This window comes from Lachnellula hyalina (assembly GCF_007821495.1).
Source record: "Lachnellula hyalina strain CBS 185.66 chromosome Unknown contig00115, whole genome shotgun sequence".
In the NCBI taxonomy this organism is placed as follows: Eukaryota; Fungi; Ascomycota; class Leotiomycetes; order Helotiales; family Lachnaceae; genus Lachnellula; species Lachnellula hyalina.
The window spans coordinates 79,557-98,202 of record NW_022157229.1 but is presented as its reverse complement, the minus strand read 5'-3'; the positions used below and the strand labels follow the sequence as shown (position 1 = coordinate 98,202).

General features: G+C 48.1%; 2 protein-coding genes across 2 annotated transcripts; both read left to right on the top strand.

The window, feature by feature from the left end:
* Nucleotides 1-2,407: 2,407 nt before the first annotated feature.
* Nucleotides 2,408-4,493, top strand: cip2 (RNA-binding post-transcriptional regulator; the record flags this gene model as incomplete). The annotated part of the gene is made up of 3 exons (XM_031152162.1): nucleotides 2,408-2,776; nucleotides 2,865-3,459; nucleotides 3,505-4,493. 3 exons carry the CDS (start codon nucleotides 2,408-2,410, stop codon nucleotides 4,491-4,493), a joined length of 1,953 nt encoding a protein of 650 aa, XP_031003643.1.
* An 11,399-nt stretch (nucleotides 4,494-15,892) lies between these two features.
* LHYA1_G007231 (Extracellular serine-rich protein) lies at nucleotides 15,893-16,678 on the top strand (the record flags this gene model as incomplete). Its single annotated transcript, XM_031152161.1, has 2 exons — nucleotides 15,893-16,335; nucleotides 16,387-16,678. 2 exons carry the CDS (start codon nucleotides 15,893-15,895, stop codon nucleotides 16,676-16,678), a joined length of 735 nt encoding a protein of 244 aa, XP_031003645.1.
* Nucleotides 16,679-18,646: the final 1,968 nt, after the last annotated feature.

Here is an 18,646-nt window from a genome sequence, read left to right as displayed (position 1 = left end):
GAAAAGCAAAGAAGAAACAAGGGGGTGGGCGGGATGGAGATCGGAAGCATGGAAGCGACCCCTTCTGCGACCTACGTTACGGAGAGTACGTTACTTCGTACTTTACTTTACCCATGTACCTATCGGAAGACAAGCCATCACTGGGACTGGGCTGGGATCGTGTAGGTATTCATTAAGGTGAAACTGGATTGTGCATGTGAGGAGGGTTGGGAAATTTAAAAATACTGCTCACTTGTAGGGGGGGGGGGGGATGAAGGGGAGGAAGGGGAGGAAGGAATTGATTCATCGTTATCGTGTTCTAGATGGCGCTTTGGCAGAACGAGAACGAGCTTCCCTGTAGAGTACAATAGGTATAGGTGCGACTAGGTGCGATGCGATGCGATATAGAAGTAAGTCTTAATATGTGCATGCTATTATACCGTCGTGATAACAATGTCTGTGCTATATATATGTACGAAAGGACCTAGAGAGTAGGTAGTTAAGGTCAACAGTAGGTTTAAAAGTCCCTCCTAGCTTTTCCATCCGTGTGCCCCGTCCCCGCCTCGTCGTGGCGGGGCGAAGCGAACCGATGTCAAAATTGGTTGGTGGCGTGGCGGAATATGATGGATCGGTGGAGTGGATGTGATAGGTTTCTCCTTGGGCGTGCATGGCGCTGGTGGTGATAACTAATGGATGAATGGATGGCGTTTCTTAAGGCAAAAGGAATAGATGAGGTTTGAATGGGTCTGTAGCCTTACTTACGTGCAGGTCACATTCCAGATTTCCAGATTCCTAAGATACCTGGGCAGTTATTAGTTCCTTTTAGTTCCACCAGTACATAATTCTTGAGCCCCTTTTCATCGTGCCCACCAACCAATCCATAGTTCGGCGTCCGGTCTATTCTATCATATTTAGCAAAACACAGGAACCCAAACAAGCGGAGGCGTAGGATAGGATGGTCACCAATAGTAATGGGAGGACTGCATGTGTGGTTTTGTTTGGACGACGCTACGTCCAGTGAGAAGCTATTGTGGTGTCGAGGACGCCGGTCGTAAGTAGTAAATGCGCAAGTACTTGATATGTGTTGAGTAACTGGTAGCTTGCTTGTTTTGATAGTCGCGGACAGAACCATCACTTTCGTGTGGCTGCAATATACCTGCGGGGATGTTCCTCTCTTTAGAAGTCCCCCCTTTCCTGTTCTCATCCAGTCCAGTTGCATGCCTTCTCTCAAGGTCGACGTCGAGGGTATCCTATACATTAGCCTCGAAGCTGCACCCTCCTCAGCCAGTCCAGTCCAGTCCAGTCCTTACGCGATACTAATACTGACAGCGCCAAGTGACTGTTATTACTTTTTCGTACCATGGCGTAGACAGAGCAGTGGAGCTGGAGTCGATTTTCACGTATGTAGTGCTAGCCAGGCTAGCTAGTTAAACATATTTTGCCCGTCCAGGTGTTCAATGAGACTATCCGCGTCAAAAATCAGTGCTAGTTAAATGTTCAGGCTAAATACCTATTATCACTCGTCATTTTTGTGGTATTCTCATAGTTGAAAAGGACATTTCTAAGTGTAGCGCGGCTTTTTCACCGTCGCCGTAAACCTTCACTCGTCTCTCGTCTCGTCTCGTCTTCGTCAGGCGAAAACGAAAAGCACGGGCCCAGTCCATATTTAGCGTCCCTTGGGCCTCACCTACCTCACTCAAATCAAGAGCACAATCAAAATCACCCTCTGCACTCTTCTTCCCCCCCCCTCTCTCCCTCTCTGTTCTGCCATCCAAGAACTTCACCTCTCTCCTCGGTCGGCTTGCGATAATCAACCCTCAACGACCAGCCAACGTTTGCGCGACACGGAGCCTCGAAGACACGGTCCCTGACGAGTCCGACGAATCCACATCGATACCCCAGTACGTACGAAGGAAGTTACGAAAGGAAATAGGGAGAAAAATCAAGTACCGCAGTACGAATATCAATACCGAATACCAACCACCACCACCACATCCTCCTTCAACGAAGCACAGCGCCACCGCACCACTGCTGTGACCGACGATATATTACATACCAAGGTACATCCTGCACTGCACCGCTGCACTGCACATACTGGTACCAGCAGCTGCTGCTATTGTACTGCTGCTCCAACACAAGCTTCAACTCCAGCGCAGACGGCCTTGTACCAACCCACGCACATAATCTGTGCAGCAGCCACTTGCCACACAGCCAGCTTGGTAGGTATACCGACCTGACCTCACTGCTTGGCTTGTGAGGTTCGGAGTAGGCGTTCTGAGCTTCCACGACGTGCAACTAGCTGCCGGCTCCTTGCATACGCCGACCAAAAGCAGAGGCAGACACCCCCTTTCTCTCTCCTTTTTACTGTCAGGTAGAGGATCTCCAACCACAGCACAGGGCACCACAGCACAGTATAGCAGTGCACAGCATGTCTCATCAATACCAAGACATGTACACATCCGACTTTTCCAACCGCTCGCCGGGTTCCAACCGATATGGTAGCGGTCTGACCCTGAACCGCCAACCATCTCGACACTTCGACAGCTATGGCGGTGGACAGATGCAGCAGGGTCTCTACACCTCGGAGGATCATGTAGCTTCGCGATTTGATTCTGTTGCCCGCTTCCCCCCCGTCAACGCAAACCCTCACTCCAACTCCTATTACGATAGCCAGACCTGGAACTACGGGGCGCCTAGTCTGAATGGTAATAATATGAATATTAATGGTGGTGCAAATACTATGGGCGGAACGGGCCGTGTCAAATCTCAGACGGCTCGCAGGGCTGGACTACCTTCTGTAAGTTTGCCTTTGCTCTAGAAGTAGACTAGAGCTAGTGTTGGATTCCCATCTCATTTCATTCACATACTGATTTCATATTCTTCAGAATTGGATGGACTCTTCGATGCCTCCTCCCCCTATGCCACAACAGAACATGGGCATGCTCTCCCACCAACACCAGATGAACGGTCACAACGGTCCATACAACCAACAGCTCCAAGGTGGCCCTCCGCGGATGGATACTCCTCCCGAGCACGACGAGCTCATCCCCACCGCCATTGTCATCAAGAATATTCCATTTGCCGTTAAGAAGGAGCAACTAGTACAACTTATGACAGATATGCACCTCCCGCTTCCCTACGCCTTCAACTACCACTTTGACGGCGGAGTTTTCAGGGGCTTGGCCTTTGCAAACTTCACCACTCCCGAAGAAACTTCAGTTGTCATTGACACGATGAACCATATGGAGCTCCAAGGAAGAAAGTTGAGAGTCGAGTACAAGAAGATGCTCCCTATGCTGGAGAGGGAAAAAATAGAGCGCGAGAAAAGGGAGAAGCGCGGACAATTGGAGGAACAACACCGGCCGATGCCAAATGCCTCTGTCCCCTCCCTCAATGCACAAGCATCAATGAACTCCATAAACTCGAGTCACATACCCTCGTCTCCATCGCCAGTCTCATTAAGAGGACAGGCACAAATCCGTAGGTTTTTCTCTCCTCACTTACTCCTCTACTAATACCCTTCAGCTCTCGACATGAATGACCCCGTAATTCTGGGATTCTACGGCGACCTCATAGGGTTCAAGAATGATGCCAGCAGAGACATCTACGTTTTCCCAAGCACTGTTCCCCCTGCTGATCGCCGAACAATCCATACTTTGGCTCACAACATGGGGCTCGAACACAGATCCGAAGGAACTGGTGATGGTCGGTGCGTTCAAGTTTACAAAACAAGGCATTCCACCATCAGCCCTGCCGTCCCGCAACTCCCGCAGAGCTCCTACTACAACGATGCGTCGCGCCGTGGTCTGAACCGTGCGGCAACCATTGACTTTGGCGAATCGAGAGCCAACGATGGCAACTACTACAACCATTCACTCCGGAACCAAGGTTCTGGCCTTTTGGATATTCCAGGATCTCCTGGATTGGGAGTCAATCATAATAATCTTCGCGCGGCAAAATCGTTCGCTGATCTCCGTTCGTACACACCCTCACCCTCGCAATCTGTTCAAAGTTATCCTACCAATGCTTCGGCAACTATTGCGCGATACACTGACTACGGTCCACCATCGCAAGCTTCTGGAACCCCCAATCTAACACCAACATCTGCAGGAGGCCAAAATCCTTTGAATAACCGCGACGAGAGCTCCCTTCTGAACGGACTCAACGGTCTTTCCCTCGGGTTCGATCGCCCGAATGCTGGCAGAACCGCCACAAATGGTCGTATGGGACAAGAGAGAGAAATTCCAAGTGCTGGACCTATTGGAAGCCAACGTCCCATGAACGGCAATGCCTACGATGAGAATCCTCGAAACGGTGCTACTGCACGCCCCGAAAGACAACCTCGCGGACCAGGTAGCGAATGGGGAGCTGGCTTCCAACGGCCAAGACAGAATGGACACCGCAATCAGGGCAGTGGTGAGCTTGATCTGAATAGCATCGAAACGGAATGGGATGATAACATTGCTCAAGATTCCTCCGATCGCAGCCTCCCTTCGAATAATCGATACATGTAAAGCCCCGCTCTCTCCCCGACCGAGAAGCGACTTTTCACGAAGTTACGAAACGACACCTTACACCTACTTGTGAACGTATTGCTTCACATTTGACCCCATAAACCGGAGTTGTCATCGGTCGGTTGAAACTGGACTATGCATGATCGGCGTTTGTTTGAATTTGATTGCTTGCTTGCAATTGTTCGTCTTATTGTAATTACATCGTGGTTCCGTTGAACTACGATCTAGACCACATTCGCTATCGATTTTACTCGGAGTTAGTACATATTTTCAGATGGACGGCCTTTATGCTATTCACCGCACCCCGAAAACGAACGAATGGACGAATTTGCTTCCCCATGATCTTCGATTCCCCAAAAAGCAAAATCCATACAACAAAGCGAGTATAATACGCCTTTACCGGCACCCGAAGACTCGATATCTTACGCTGATGCTTACGAAACAAAAACGCCCCCGCGTTTACGGGCGAATACCACCGCACGCAAACGAACGACATAAGATACCATTGTGGAACTATCAAACATTACAGCGACTGGGCAACCATAACGACTTGACGCTGCTATGACCCCCCTTTACACTACTACTACTTACTACATTACCTGGGTTTGGAGCTTACACACTGGATACATTTCACTCATACCTTTGGGAATCTGTTGCTTGGACTTTGAAATGGATACGGACACGAAACGAGGGTTCGAACATGCGCGCGTTTCTATTGGAATCGGAAGGAATGGAAGGAGAGATCTCAAGTCCGCTTAATCAATTGGGTACTCACCACACTGCCCACTCTCATCTCGTGCAAATTTGCACGTTATATACTTACACAACCTTGAGAGCTCTCCTTCCTTCATGATACTTCCCTTAATTGGTTCCAGGATGCTGCGCTCGGACCTTTTATGAAAGAACGATGAGAAGAAAAGTAACGAGGCGCGATGGGCGTCGAGTTTTGGATTTTTTAGTTGATATTTGATAGTTTGCTTGATTGGTTTGCCCCTTACGCGATGTTTATTGTTTGCTTGTTGCATTTGAGCTGTGGTTGGATTGAGGGTCTGGATATCTTCCTTCGGATTGTGAGCTCGGGGGTAGAAGAAAGAAGGGAGTGGGTGGCTAGATGGGTTCGCGCGTACTGGATGGAGGCGGGGCATGGATTCTAAGACTAGCTGGGCGGTTCACTCCAATGAATGAATGTACTTCTAAACCAATTACCACGCAACTATTTGACATCGTCTTTTGGGTTCGACCTGTACCCTTGCTGTTTTACAATCCTGTCTATGACTTGCCTTTTATTTGATGAAATATCTCGTTCTACCTGCTGGTCTCTATCCCTTTCAATTAACCCTGCTCCCGATGCCAAACCTCTTCAAAGCTGCTTGGGAAGAAATAAAGTGACTTGGGGTATAGAGGGGTACTAGTGCCCACAATCGTACAGGACAGGTTCGACCACTTGTTTCCCTAGGAAGGGAAGGGTTATTCATATACAGTACACGTTGCTATCCGAATCTCAAATAGGGGTGCATAAGGTAGGCCGAGCTTCTTTCGGCATAGGGATAGAGATATCAGTACTCAGCCTCAGCACACAAGCTCTCTACGCCTAAGCTGAGCTAGAATCGGCTCGCTATCTATAGCCTATCCCTCGCGATAGATATCTCTCTCCGTTTCCCCGCCGGGAGTTGCAATTTGAACTTCGAAGCGGACTCACTCGCAAGGTCGTTTTCTATTCATTGGATGATTCAGACGTAGAGAGAATGTGAATCAGGATCAGAATCTATGATTCTAGATATATTAATCGCGTAGCGCATATCTTGTAGACGGCTATCGCATATTAGAATAACAGGGTTCTTTTTTATGCTATACAATTGTATCTTAGGAGTAAGTCGGGTTCTCATTGTCTATCTATGTAGAAGAGATGAGAAAACGAACGAGTGCTGTTGATAAAATCTCTTGAGTATAGAACGTCCACGCCTATCTCAGGCTATCTATCAACCATTTAGCTTTCTAGCCCCAGTCCATACCCATGTACTAAAATGTAATCTTATATTCGTCTACTGGCACCACATAATCTTCCCTTCCTCCATCAAGGGTTGATCTCGAACTAATTATTGATATCTAACTATCATATGTAGTCCTTTAGGAAGAGCTTTGCTATTTACAGCCGTTGCACTAAGGTATATATCGCCCTCAGAAAGAGCATGTCTACCGCTCATTTCATGCTACCTATGAATAAATCGTCTCAAGCTTGTGGAAGATATCGTGCTTGCTTCAGCTTAGTACTTTACGCACGACTCAAGCAGACCTCCCTCTAGGCACTGGTAAAAGAACAAGGGCGGGATCAGGGACAGCACTGGCTATGAAAATCCCTTTATCAATGGAGATGGACTTTTTGTATTCGGTGTTGATGATTAACGACAAAAAGCATAGAGGTGATCTGCTCGCAGATCTATATGCTTTTTCTTTCTTTTTTATATAAATGCTTGGACATATAGTAGAAAGCAACTTTGCTGCTTACGCGGCGGGGGTAATAATGCCGATAGTACGGACTATATTCTTGATATAGTTTAAGCTCCCAATGAGCAGAAAACTCTCAAGAGTATGTTTCTCCTATAAGCGTACCTAAGTAGCACTTTCTACCCTGTCCTGTCCTGTTACATCCAACTGTTTGCCGAAAGGCTGGTATGTCTTAGTAGTACTTCACTAGCCAGCACTCCTCTTTACCTAAACTCGCTTTCTTCGATTTTAGATTACTTGGAAAATGTCATGTAATAATTATCTCTGCATCTTATTCGTGCTTACTCGATCGAGTAACACTCCTCGTTTTCTACAGCCTGCTCCCGATGCACAGCTCAAGGCACCTTAGGTACCTAGCTTCTGCGTACCTGTCACGCAACACGACATCGTCTAGGAGGACGACTCCACCTGGTGCTGTACTCGAACTTGAAACTACCACCTGTGCTTCCTAGCCAGTAGTCTTTATAGTCTTGAGTTGGGTTTCGCGCCTTGTCTCGTGGTTGAGGGGATTAGCTATTGTATTTCAAAATAACGCCGGCGGGGGGGGGGGGGGGGGAACACTAAATAAACCAAGCCAGAGAGGGTTTTGTAACTTGATGCTATTTTTAAAGTCTTTAGAAGTACTATTAATTCTCGTAATCTTTGGAAATCAAGTAGTAAGATGTGAGCCCCCTTAGGTACCTATATAGAGCGGGGTAACAAGGCTAAGCGAGTTCAGCGCCCAACCCCTATTTTCTAGGCTCCTGATCGCTATAATCCAGTATACACTTACCAAAAGCTTTGGCACGCAGGAAAGCATCATACTTCAGATCCTTTTCCTGCATTATCTGGTTAAACACTAAAGTTACTGCCTTTCTATCACTTGCTGGTTTATGAAAGTTAGAAGTATTAGTGTAATCGATCAGGGGCAGCCTCGCTTCGTCAGATTCTCACTTGCTGAAGTAAAGCATGTCTTACCATAAAATGACAGCTAGGGAATGCTTGTTGAACAGCCAACTACCACCTGATCCAGAACCAAATATCTATATAACGATATCTATAGCAACACCACCAGCTAAAACCACCCTTCATTCTCCTCTTTCCCGGTGATTCTTTGGAGCATCTCCTCTTTCCTCCTATCCATAACTACACCACCACACCATGAGCTACGTGCCCATGACAGCAGATACCCTGTCTGCCGTATGCCACGCCTCCTCAAACACCTTCACCCCTCTACGCACAGCAAAACCGAAGCAAACATCTACGGCCTCGCGTTCACGAAACACGCATCGACGTGGAACGAAAAAAAGCAAAACACCATAATCGAATTCGAATTCAGCGGCTGGAGATGTCCAACTCCGTACGAATACGCACCATTAATGGTCTTTGAGCAGGCGCAGGAGTTTGGGTTTGAGCTTCAGATGTAACCTACCCCAACCACGCAGACCGTAGTCTTCGACCCATTACGAGACGAAGCTGTCTGGTTAGACATCTAGTTCTCATCTACAGATAACGAGGTCAGCAAAAACAAAGACGAAAACGGAAGCAGAGATACAAGACAATGGAGAGTCAGGAACCTGCCTGCAGCCCCTAACATACCGCCTAAGAAATCAACAGCCTGTACAAGTATACCTAATACAACCCCCCTACACCCCTCCCGCGACCCAAACAGTCTCCCAGGCATCACTACCACAACCGCCTTCCTGCACGACCACCTCCTAATCCGCATCCCCACAGGATCCAACACCCCAGTCACAACCACCTGTAAACTCGACACCACGATGCTAGTCCACGCCCGCGAAGCAGCAACAACACCATCGTATATAGAATGGGCACTGCAGCCCCTGCAAACCGGACAGACACAAGTCTCTATATTCACCACTACCACCACCACCACCACAGAAAATGACCACACACCCCCAAACCAGCACGCAAAAAACAAACATCCGCATTCCAGCCCCGCACGTCGAGCCAGCCACCCCACTCAACTGGCCGCTCACGCCAGTACCGACCTACAGGCCATTCAAGCCCCGTACCCAGGTGCCAAGGTCCTAGGAATCCAAAGCATGTCGTACGGGGGCGGGTATGTGGACAATCCGCTCGAGCTGTCGAAGCTGAGAATCACTTGTTTTATCGAGAGCGGCGGCGGTGGGACGGCTAGTGTGACGTTTTTGGGGTTGTCGAGGAAGGGGGGTGGTGCGACGGAGATGGTGATGAGGTGGTGTTTTGGTCGAATCAGCTAGATCCTGTTAGTTCGTTTTTGAAGTTGAAGGGTGCCCGCGGGGTATGGGGAGAATGTGGGTATGTGTAAGCTTAGAAAGTCAAAGACTGCGGAGTCTTATAGGTTGTATAGCATGCAGTGTGGTTCCTTTGTGGCAGTAGGACAGTTCTAGCACGGTAGTTGATTGTGGGAGAACAAACTTCTGATTGTGGTTCTGTGATGTCTATCTAGTAGTCAAAGAAGCTTCCGTGTCTCTGGGAAACTGGCATTCACCAAATGGTAACATCCAAATCTAACTCCAAGAACTCCCCTCATCCAACCCAAGCACAATTCCAATCAGTCATATCCCATGAATACTCCAGCCTAAGCTCTACGCGAATTCAATGTCTCCTACTAACGGGTCGTATCCACGAGTAATGCGTGCCTGTGCATCCTGAAAGCTCAGCGCCATGGAAAATCTCGCTGGCCATGCCAGGACGGAGAAAGGCCAAACTTTGAGGGATACCGTGTATTCTTCATAACCGAGGAGGTAGCCGCTGCTGATACACCAACAGAGCCCACGTTCATCTTTGACGGCGATGTAACCCAATGCTCCCAAATATATAGTCTTGCATGCAATGTGCGATGGATTGAAGTCGTTGTTTAGTAGAAAGGAACTATTAGACGTATGTTTAGATACTGATAGTGGTCTGGAGATGGAGAGATTACTTACCATCGATTCGTATTCGTTACGCCGTAATAGCACCAACCCTAATTGTTTGTTAGCGTATGCTTCAGCAATTCGGGGGTTAATATGAGTGTTACCCAATTCTTTTCCCAGTTGGTCTTGATCTCACGGTGCAGAGGTGTATTTCCGCGCCAAATCTTCGAGGGCTCATTAGTTATCGTCTTCCAACGCCGGAGATTCTTAAATATTTGCATGATGGCGTGAATAGAATCAATAAAGGAGGAGGTGACCAGAAGGGTGATGAAGTGACGACGGCGTCGCATTCTGATGACTCCTCCCAATGTACGACAAACAAGCAAATGCAGGTTGACAATGCGCAATGCGCGGAACTGCATCATTGCAAATAGCATCATGAAGAGGAAGAAGAGGAAGAAGAGGACGCTAAAGCGCAACTCAGCGAGGGTCTTGGAAAGTGAAATGCTAATGATGGCAATCATGATGGCGAAGATGTGTGTGGTTGTTTGTGGGTGGAAGCAAAGCTGGCGTTGTTGTCGAGGAGGAGCCGAGAAGTGATAGAAAACCTAGAGGACCCGCAAGACATTGAGGCTCAATATAGAATATTCCAAGTAGTACCTAGGTACCCACCTTCACCAACCGAATAGAACCACATCATACTTCAACAAGAATAGAAGAAGCTATACCTGAGCTGATGATTTTACACCTCTTCCTATAATCAGAATTTGAGACTGCGCTTCAATCTCATTGCCCACCTGCGCACACACACCATCATGTCTGCAGGTACTGCTTCTCCACCATCCCGTGTCTATCAAAGGAATCAAGTTTGTATTCCCAATGGCATGGCACAGGGCGCCAATCTCTATCAGTGGCAGAACAGGAAAAGATACGCATGGCAACAGACTGAGCCGCCGCCAGGAAATCGAAACGCAGAGCAGGTCAGTGATACCACTGGAAGGTTTAGATGCCATTACCCCCCAAAGAACAAAGAGCTACAAAGGCTAATCATCGACCATACTCCCAGAACCTCCAAGAAGACAGCGAAGACGGACTACGAAATGGTATGCACCTACCCCCTTTCGGAAGTCTTGAATTTCCAGGTACCCATAGAAAAAAAAAAACCAAAGCGTATACCTCACGACCACGGCTTCTACCTTTTAGCACAAACCTTCTTCGCGGCCCCGAACACCAGGGATTTCTGATCTCCGCCAGACACAATAATATCGAGCTCCTTGTGGGTGGAACAAGGGTGTTTGTCTCACCTATATCGAACTTCACAATGACTCCATTCTCCATTGAGCTATACTTGGTACCGAATTGGGAACTCTCTGGACGGGCAAAAGTCGCGTCATCTTCATATCAGTTGTTGGAATAGGTGGCCTTGGACGATCCGGATGATGGGGATGCTTCAAAAGCACCGCAGTTGTCTTTTACGATATTTGCAGAGGGGAACCTATTGTCTCCTGGCAATCTGGTTTGGGGGTCCTCGCAGATCATGATCGCACCACCTACATTTCACCACAAAGGGGATACTGTCTTGATAATTCCGACTGGAGATCACCATATTGGCCATAAGATGCTGGCATGGCGCATTGAGGCTGCCATACCCGTAATCTTCATGTCTTTCCTTTGGCACGTATATCCTCGAGGTGGGCTGATACAGACAAAGTACAAGCAGATCGTCTCTTAGCCAGTACTGGGGCTGTCCACCCATGACTTCAAGGAACCGGACTTCTGGATAAGACCTCATAACCCCACCAAATCCATCTTTGGAGGGTAAGGCAGTCAAGTGGCTGCGAAGCATAAGCGAGTGAAGATGGGGATCTGTCTATAATGTCATTTGATTGTATCACGGATCGAGTGATCTCAGGGTACATCCAATGCTCAATGTCACTCTCGATGGCGTTGTTATTCTCGTGTCTTTAAGCAATAGTTGGCAAAGCGCTGAGATTGCACCTCGAGCTGAATCAAGAAATTTTTTGGCTCAATACTCGGGATTGATCCCTTGAAGGAGCCAATGCCGCGTTAGTATCACTACAAGACATAAGTAGAATACTCTGGATAGATTTGGGGGTATCAATCGGGGTATCAAACCTGGAGCAAGCCGACTCCTGGGTTCAGAAGACGAATATTAGACGCATTCTATCTCAGCTCATCACATTATAACCTCCCCTAGAGCTAGCTGCATACCGCATTTTTGCATCAGTAGCAGATTGAGTCCGATTTCTGACTCTGGATCAACAAGTGCATCATGGGAAGATTTGACCATCAATTCCGCATAGATAGCCTATGTCTTTCCCAGAAGCGGACATGATTCCTGACATCTTGGCGAGATGCTGTTGTTTCATGCTGGAGAGCGTATGGCTAGTCGTCATCGGACTTTAGATATTATCGGTTCAGATGCCTTCAACACTGCGTATTCGGCGCGCTTTAACTCTATTGTACCAGCGCAACTGAAAACCAAACTTTGAAGTGAAGTCAAAGTGGTCCCCTTCTCCACTTGTACTCCCGCTGGCAGTCCAGGCGTGCGATGACAGCTTTCCTGGGCCTGGGATGGGAGAAGAACGCATTGCCGTCGACTAGCTTCTGTTACTCGAAATGGCTAGCTAGGACGTAGAACTTAACGTTGACAATGATGCGAACGCTTTCGCGTCAAATCTCATGACGATCCACTATGGTTAAGACCAGGAAGTTCGTGGCATTTCCAAGTAGTGATTTCGCATCTGGGGCTTCATCTCCGCAAGAGCATTTGAAAATGACATCTGAAATGCCGAGCACGAATATCATGTGTCTCCAGGCTTGTCCACCAGCGCCACCAATGCATCGCAAGCTCGGGGCTCGTCCAGGGTGGAATATCTCATCCCACCAGCTATGCATATGAGTGCGCAGCACGGAACGAGCAGTGGGTAGCCAACAAGATGCAAGTCTTCACGACATCTTGCAATGCCTCCCCAACTCCAGGACACTCTTCCAAACCTATGGTCGATTCGGGGCTCCTTGGAATGACCCCACAGTCAATCCATCTTCGATGCGGCGGAGTCTGGATCGCGAATGTGCAATGCAGAGAATATGTCAACGTAACCTTGGGGGTTGCGTTCATTCCGTTGATGAGCAACAGAATGTGGTTATTTGAAGGGTCGGTGCGGCAAATATTTGCATGAGATGTTGGAAGTAGCTAGAATGTCGGCAAAAGCCTCAGAAGAGAAGGAAATATACTGTAGGGATGATTCGTTGCTCCATAATTCCCCACCAAAATAAGAAAGAACGATTCCGATGCAGAATACCCGAAGCAATCCGCGACAGGCAGGATGGATATTCGCATTCGGAATTCCATATGAACGGCCTTCTTGCTCAGTCCAACCTGCAGTATAGCTCTGTGTATTTGGTATCATGCGCAACTCCCGTCAAGTCTGCCACATATGATCCGAACCCAAGGGTTTCTTGTCGCCCGGCTAGCTGCAGTGTTATGAGGCGGCAGTCTTCCGGAGCAGAAGCATTGTGATAATGACAGTCTTCTACTTGCCCGCCGACTCGGAAGTTGACTTTAGAAATGCGATTTTTGGTGCGGGCAGGGTCGTGCGTGGATGTGGTTGCAGCGGGTAAGTCGCAGATGTGAAGGTTGTTCGGAAGAGTCCTGAGCAGGACGAAGCGCCTCCGACTTGGACTAGGAGTTAGATCCTTGGGTATATGACTCGAGTCTTATCAGTAGCGACATCTTGTGCTTTCAATGGGCGCGTAGTCTCGTGGGGTTATTTATACTCGCATTGAGGTATTTTCGAAGAGTTGGTATCGGCTTTTGTCATGGAATTGGCAAAAGAGGGTATAAGAAAACTTGTACTTACTCGAAGACCACGACGACCCGAAACCAGATGCATCGTGAGGATTCACACTTCACGTGAGGTAGTTGTCCTCAAACGTGAAGATCGTGGAGCTGCAGGACGGATTGTGAAGTGTGCTGTGGTGGTGGAGTGGGTGAAAGAATGGGGCTCAACCCGCGCGCTAGGATGTTTCCGTCCACCTTCATCTCCAACGCCACGAGACCTACTTCTGTTTCCTCCCATCAATGTTTAAAGTGGTAAGTTCTCCATGCTAAACAATTGATGCGATATCCTCGCCTTGGATTGTTGCCTAGACTAATAAGTCCATCGAAGTCTCCTCATCTTGGAGCTGATTCATGACGCCGTTGATGCGAAATATTGAACGATCATGACAAGGTATTGGCAATTGAGCAACTTAAGAGCGAATCAAGTGGACACCGCGTCAACTCATTGGCAAATGGCACATGTGAACGGAATTGTTTTGGACTTGAAGACGTAGTTCTGGTTTGCATTTACCTTGTTAAGGTCTTACTCGCACAACTGTCTTTAATCTTCATCAAATGGCGGCGGAACTAAAATCAGACCGCCCAAGTATACATTTAGACTTCTCTCTACGTAAGGACCCCTTTCTTACAGTAAGATCGCAGCCTCATTCTCTTCACCCTTTTCATTATCTACAATATTACGCCCCGCCCTCCCCCTCATTGAGCACAGTCACTAATATAAGCCAGCCTCACAACTCTGCGGCCCATTCTCCTAAAAAAAACATGCTTTCATGCGTCGAGTTCACGTCGGTAAATCCGCTGGGCAATACTGATGAAAATTTCAGAAAGCGTAATCAACAACGCTATCGAAGATTATGACGAAGCAGGGGATACAGCTTTCGACGGTGAGATAGACTCGAGGAAGGAAAACTCGACCTTGTACACTGAAAGGGCATTTGCGTAAGTGCCCAAATATACCTGAGTTCAAGCTTGCTTGGACTGAAGTAGAATATCACGATCTATTCTGAAATAGGAAACGCTCTCTTTCCTGGACGTTTGTTTTGTCTCTTACTCGCTGGTTTTCCATACGCAGTCGTACTTGGGCGCCTCGTTTGTGCAACGACGCCAAACTGAGCATGCTCTTGACTCGGGGTGAAACCTTGAATGCGAGTCTCGGGTCAGCTTATTCTTGATTTCAAATTTGACACATTTTATGTTGCTTTCCTCCCGTCAAAGACTATAAAAGTAGACGAACACATTGATGCTTTGGCATAATTCAAGTCCCCTATCCTTCTGTCCAAGTTATTCAAGAAGAGTTGTACGTCTCTGATAATATCCATGGATTCCGAGGCATCACCAATCATATCGCTTGCCGCATATCAGCACAGCCTCCACATCCAACACTTCGCAGCCGAAGTCTGCATAGAGTCACACAGTACACCACTTCAGATTAACGCATTTTGGGCGTCAATAATGCAACTTCCATTTGTGGAGGGTATCAATACATTGAAGTTATTACACATACTTAGCCAGGCATAGGATTCTCGACAAACAACATGCAAATCCCGTCCTGCCCAACAGCAATCCTTCATAACAAGTCACAAACATTCGAGGCAGCTTACTCAGTACCTAGGTGAGCTAGCAATCGGGGCAAAAACTTGTATTGGTCCTTGGCTTTCAAATAAATTGTAATTGGCCACAAGTGTTGCCGGCAACCGACGTTGGTGGGGATCGTGCTGTTTATTCTCCGCATCTAGGGTTATTAGGATTCCACTTCATGTCATAAAAAGGGGCTGAGTGTCAGCCACTTTATTTCTCCAAGGAGAGCATTCGCCTAAAATAGACAAGCGCCTATAGAAAGTTCAATTTTCTGGGGGATCTGAGACATGGGGGTCTGAAAGTTATAATAGTTCATTGGTCTCTGAATTTCTTCCGGGCGATAGTACCCCGGTAACTAGGTGCGAGGTTTCTTGGGGGCTCTTCCTGGTTCGTGCTTTGCTCAGTCCACGCTATTTCGAGGTGGATGATGGTGAAGCGGCATGTCATGTGCTGGGTAAGCTTTTGACGTTATGTTGTACACTCTACAGTTAAGTCACTGAGATATATACTGTACGAACCTTTTACCCGGTTACTACAAATCACCTCAAATTCCCTCAACTTTGTCAAGACTCGCAATCAATTACACGCATTCGAATCTTACTAAAATCAATATGCAGTTCTCCAAGCTTCACCTAGTATTGTCGCTACTTCCTTCTACACTTGCTCAATACGGCGGAGGGAGTGGTTCTTCAAGTACATCTGTAGCCTCCGCCTCCGCCCCGACGACCTCTTCATTCACGCCATCAAACGTGAAAATCATCGACGTCGGCGAAAACGGTCTTACATTCTCACCCAACACCACCACAGCAGATATAGGAGACACCATCGAATTCCACTTCTACCCAGCCCAACACTCCGTCGCCCAATCATCCTTCGACTCCCCCTGCGTGCCCCTGAACAACGGAACCGGCTTCTGGAGCGGCGGCTTCTCAACAGACAGCGGAGAAAACAACAACGTCTTTTCTGTCCTCATCAATGACACAAACCCTATCTGGTTCTACTGCGCAGCTCCTACGCATTGCCAGAATGGCATGGCAGGCGTCATCAACCCCCCGTAAGTTTTATTCTGTCTATCGTCGCACGGGCTTTGCTCCGTAGCATACAGTACCGGAACTCCAAGTAACAGATCGACTAGAACCGATGCCTCAACCTCCCTAACGAACTACATCGCAGCAGCTAAGGACGTTCCAACCTCCAAAGGCGGCACCGCAGTATCAGGCGGGACGGTCGGCCCCGCCAAACCAGCAACGACGGGATCGGGAACACCTACGACTTCAGGCAGCGCTAAGCCTAGTGCCTCGAAGAGCGCGGGCGTTGAAGCAAGAGGTGAGGCTCAATGGCTTGTAGCTGCTTTCGGTAGTGTGGTGGCTGTTGGGATGGGGGCTTTGATGATCTGATCGGATAAGCTCATGTCGATCAGGGGTATGGCGGGGGCGGGGTACTATGATAATGCGGGGTACTTATCACTGCACGGACTCCAGATGAAGTCGAGGTCGAGGCGCAAGAGTCCTTGGCATCTTTTGCAAGGTTGTTAGCTATTCTGCTATGCTAGCTTCTAGCTAATTGAAATTCTATAAAGATTTCTAGCTCTCCGATTTCACGTATTAGCCCGTACCTAGCCCGTGAGAAAATACCCATCATGGATCATTCATGATTGACGTTGATTTATAGCATGTGCGGCGCAGCTAGGCATCCATGAGGATCAATGTAAAATGTCCAACATACCACATATACCACAACAAAATCTCTCATACATAAACACGAAGTCTCGCAATCCAAGCCCGTCTCTCTTTCTTTTGGCTCAAAAACATCAAAACCCCTCAAGTAACACCACCACACGATAACCCCCGCGATTCCCCTAACCATGTCCGAAGAAACCACCCCCTTCCTCCCAGGCCACGCATCCGCATCCGCCACCACAGCTCCCTCACTCGTCGAGAACACCGCTCCCGAAACAGAAACACCCCAATTCATCGCCTCGAGAGAATACTTCACCCGCTCCCTCAAACTCCTCACCCTCTGCTCCCTCCTCAGCGCAATCCTATCCGCATGCATGCTGCTCGCTGCATATATAAGCATGGAACTCGCTCCCTTTCACTACTATTCTTATACATCGAGAGTTTACATGGCTTCGTTGGGCGGAATCGTAAGTCATGTCCTGGACACCTATCTATCTTGTCTCTTCCGGCCCATCTCTCAAATCTATCACACTGTATTGCATTGCATGCACAGTGGCTGAAAATCCATCATTATCCACAGATGTTCTGCGCCTTCGTCGTCTCGCTCATCAATACGCGCTTCCGCGGCTTTCCCGTAGGACTAAACATCATCGCCGACTTCTTCACCGCGGTCTTCGCCTTCAACGTAGTGGCTAATGTATTTGATTACGCATGGCCGCTTAGAGCGTGGTGCCCCAGTAGTAATGGGGGGTGCAGAGGGTGGGTTGCTGCGGTTCGGGTTCTGATAGGTGTTGGTACTGGGTTTGGTATCGTTGTTGGGTGAGTCAAGTCAAGTCAAGTCCAGTCAACATCTCTCTCTTCCTCCTGCTTCCTTCCCTCCTTCCTGTGGAATAAGATAGCAAGTTGAGATAGATGGATGGATGGAATGGATGGATGGATCTGATGCTAACGCGGTGGCTATATAGACTGGACCATGTGCTTATGTTCTTTCTGCGCGGTATTGCGATTTTCAAGTCGGGTTTCAGTTCACCGCAGAGAGAGCTGGTGATTAGGGGGTTTACACCGGGAGAAGTGACTTTTCAGTTTACGATTAAGGTTCTCAAGCAACAGGATGCGGTGCCAGCTCGAGTTGCTGGTGATGATGCGCCATCGGGGTCTGGAGCAGTTTGATCGTCATCTACTTCATGTTGGATATTACTTGCGTGTTCCATCTGTGATCATTACAATTATACCACCTTCATTTGATCATGAGATTTGAGTCTTATACAGTCGCCGTTTCCAGCGGGAAGTTTAGATTCCACGAATAAGCCGTAGAAAGCTGGGCGTTGGTATGAGTCTGACAAAGAGGCGGGCCTTGGCGTTTAACAAGGAGCTAGGAGTGTGCTTCCCTGCAGGTTCAGGGAGGGGAATAATGAGCGAGAGATTGTGGAGATAATAGGACTCATTATTCGAATCAACCTATATACACAGGTAGCTGGCTGCCATAGTATTCCGAGGGTACTCGTTCGCCCGGGACAAAAAAGTGACAGGCGCCCCAGCAACAAGCTCGGAATAACATAACTACCCATGTATCGAAAAGATTTTTTTCGTTATATCCATACTTGCCCTTCAATAAGTCCTTCAGGATGTTGGGCCACAATGCAAAATAGTCTTTAACGTCTGAAGGCCTTTTCAGGAAGCTCCTAT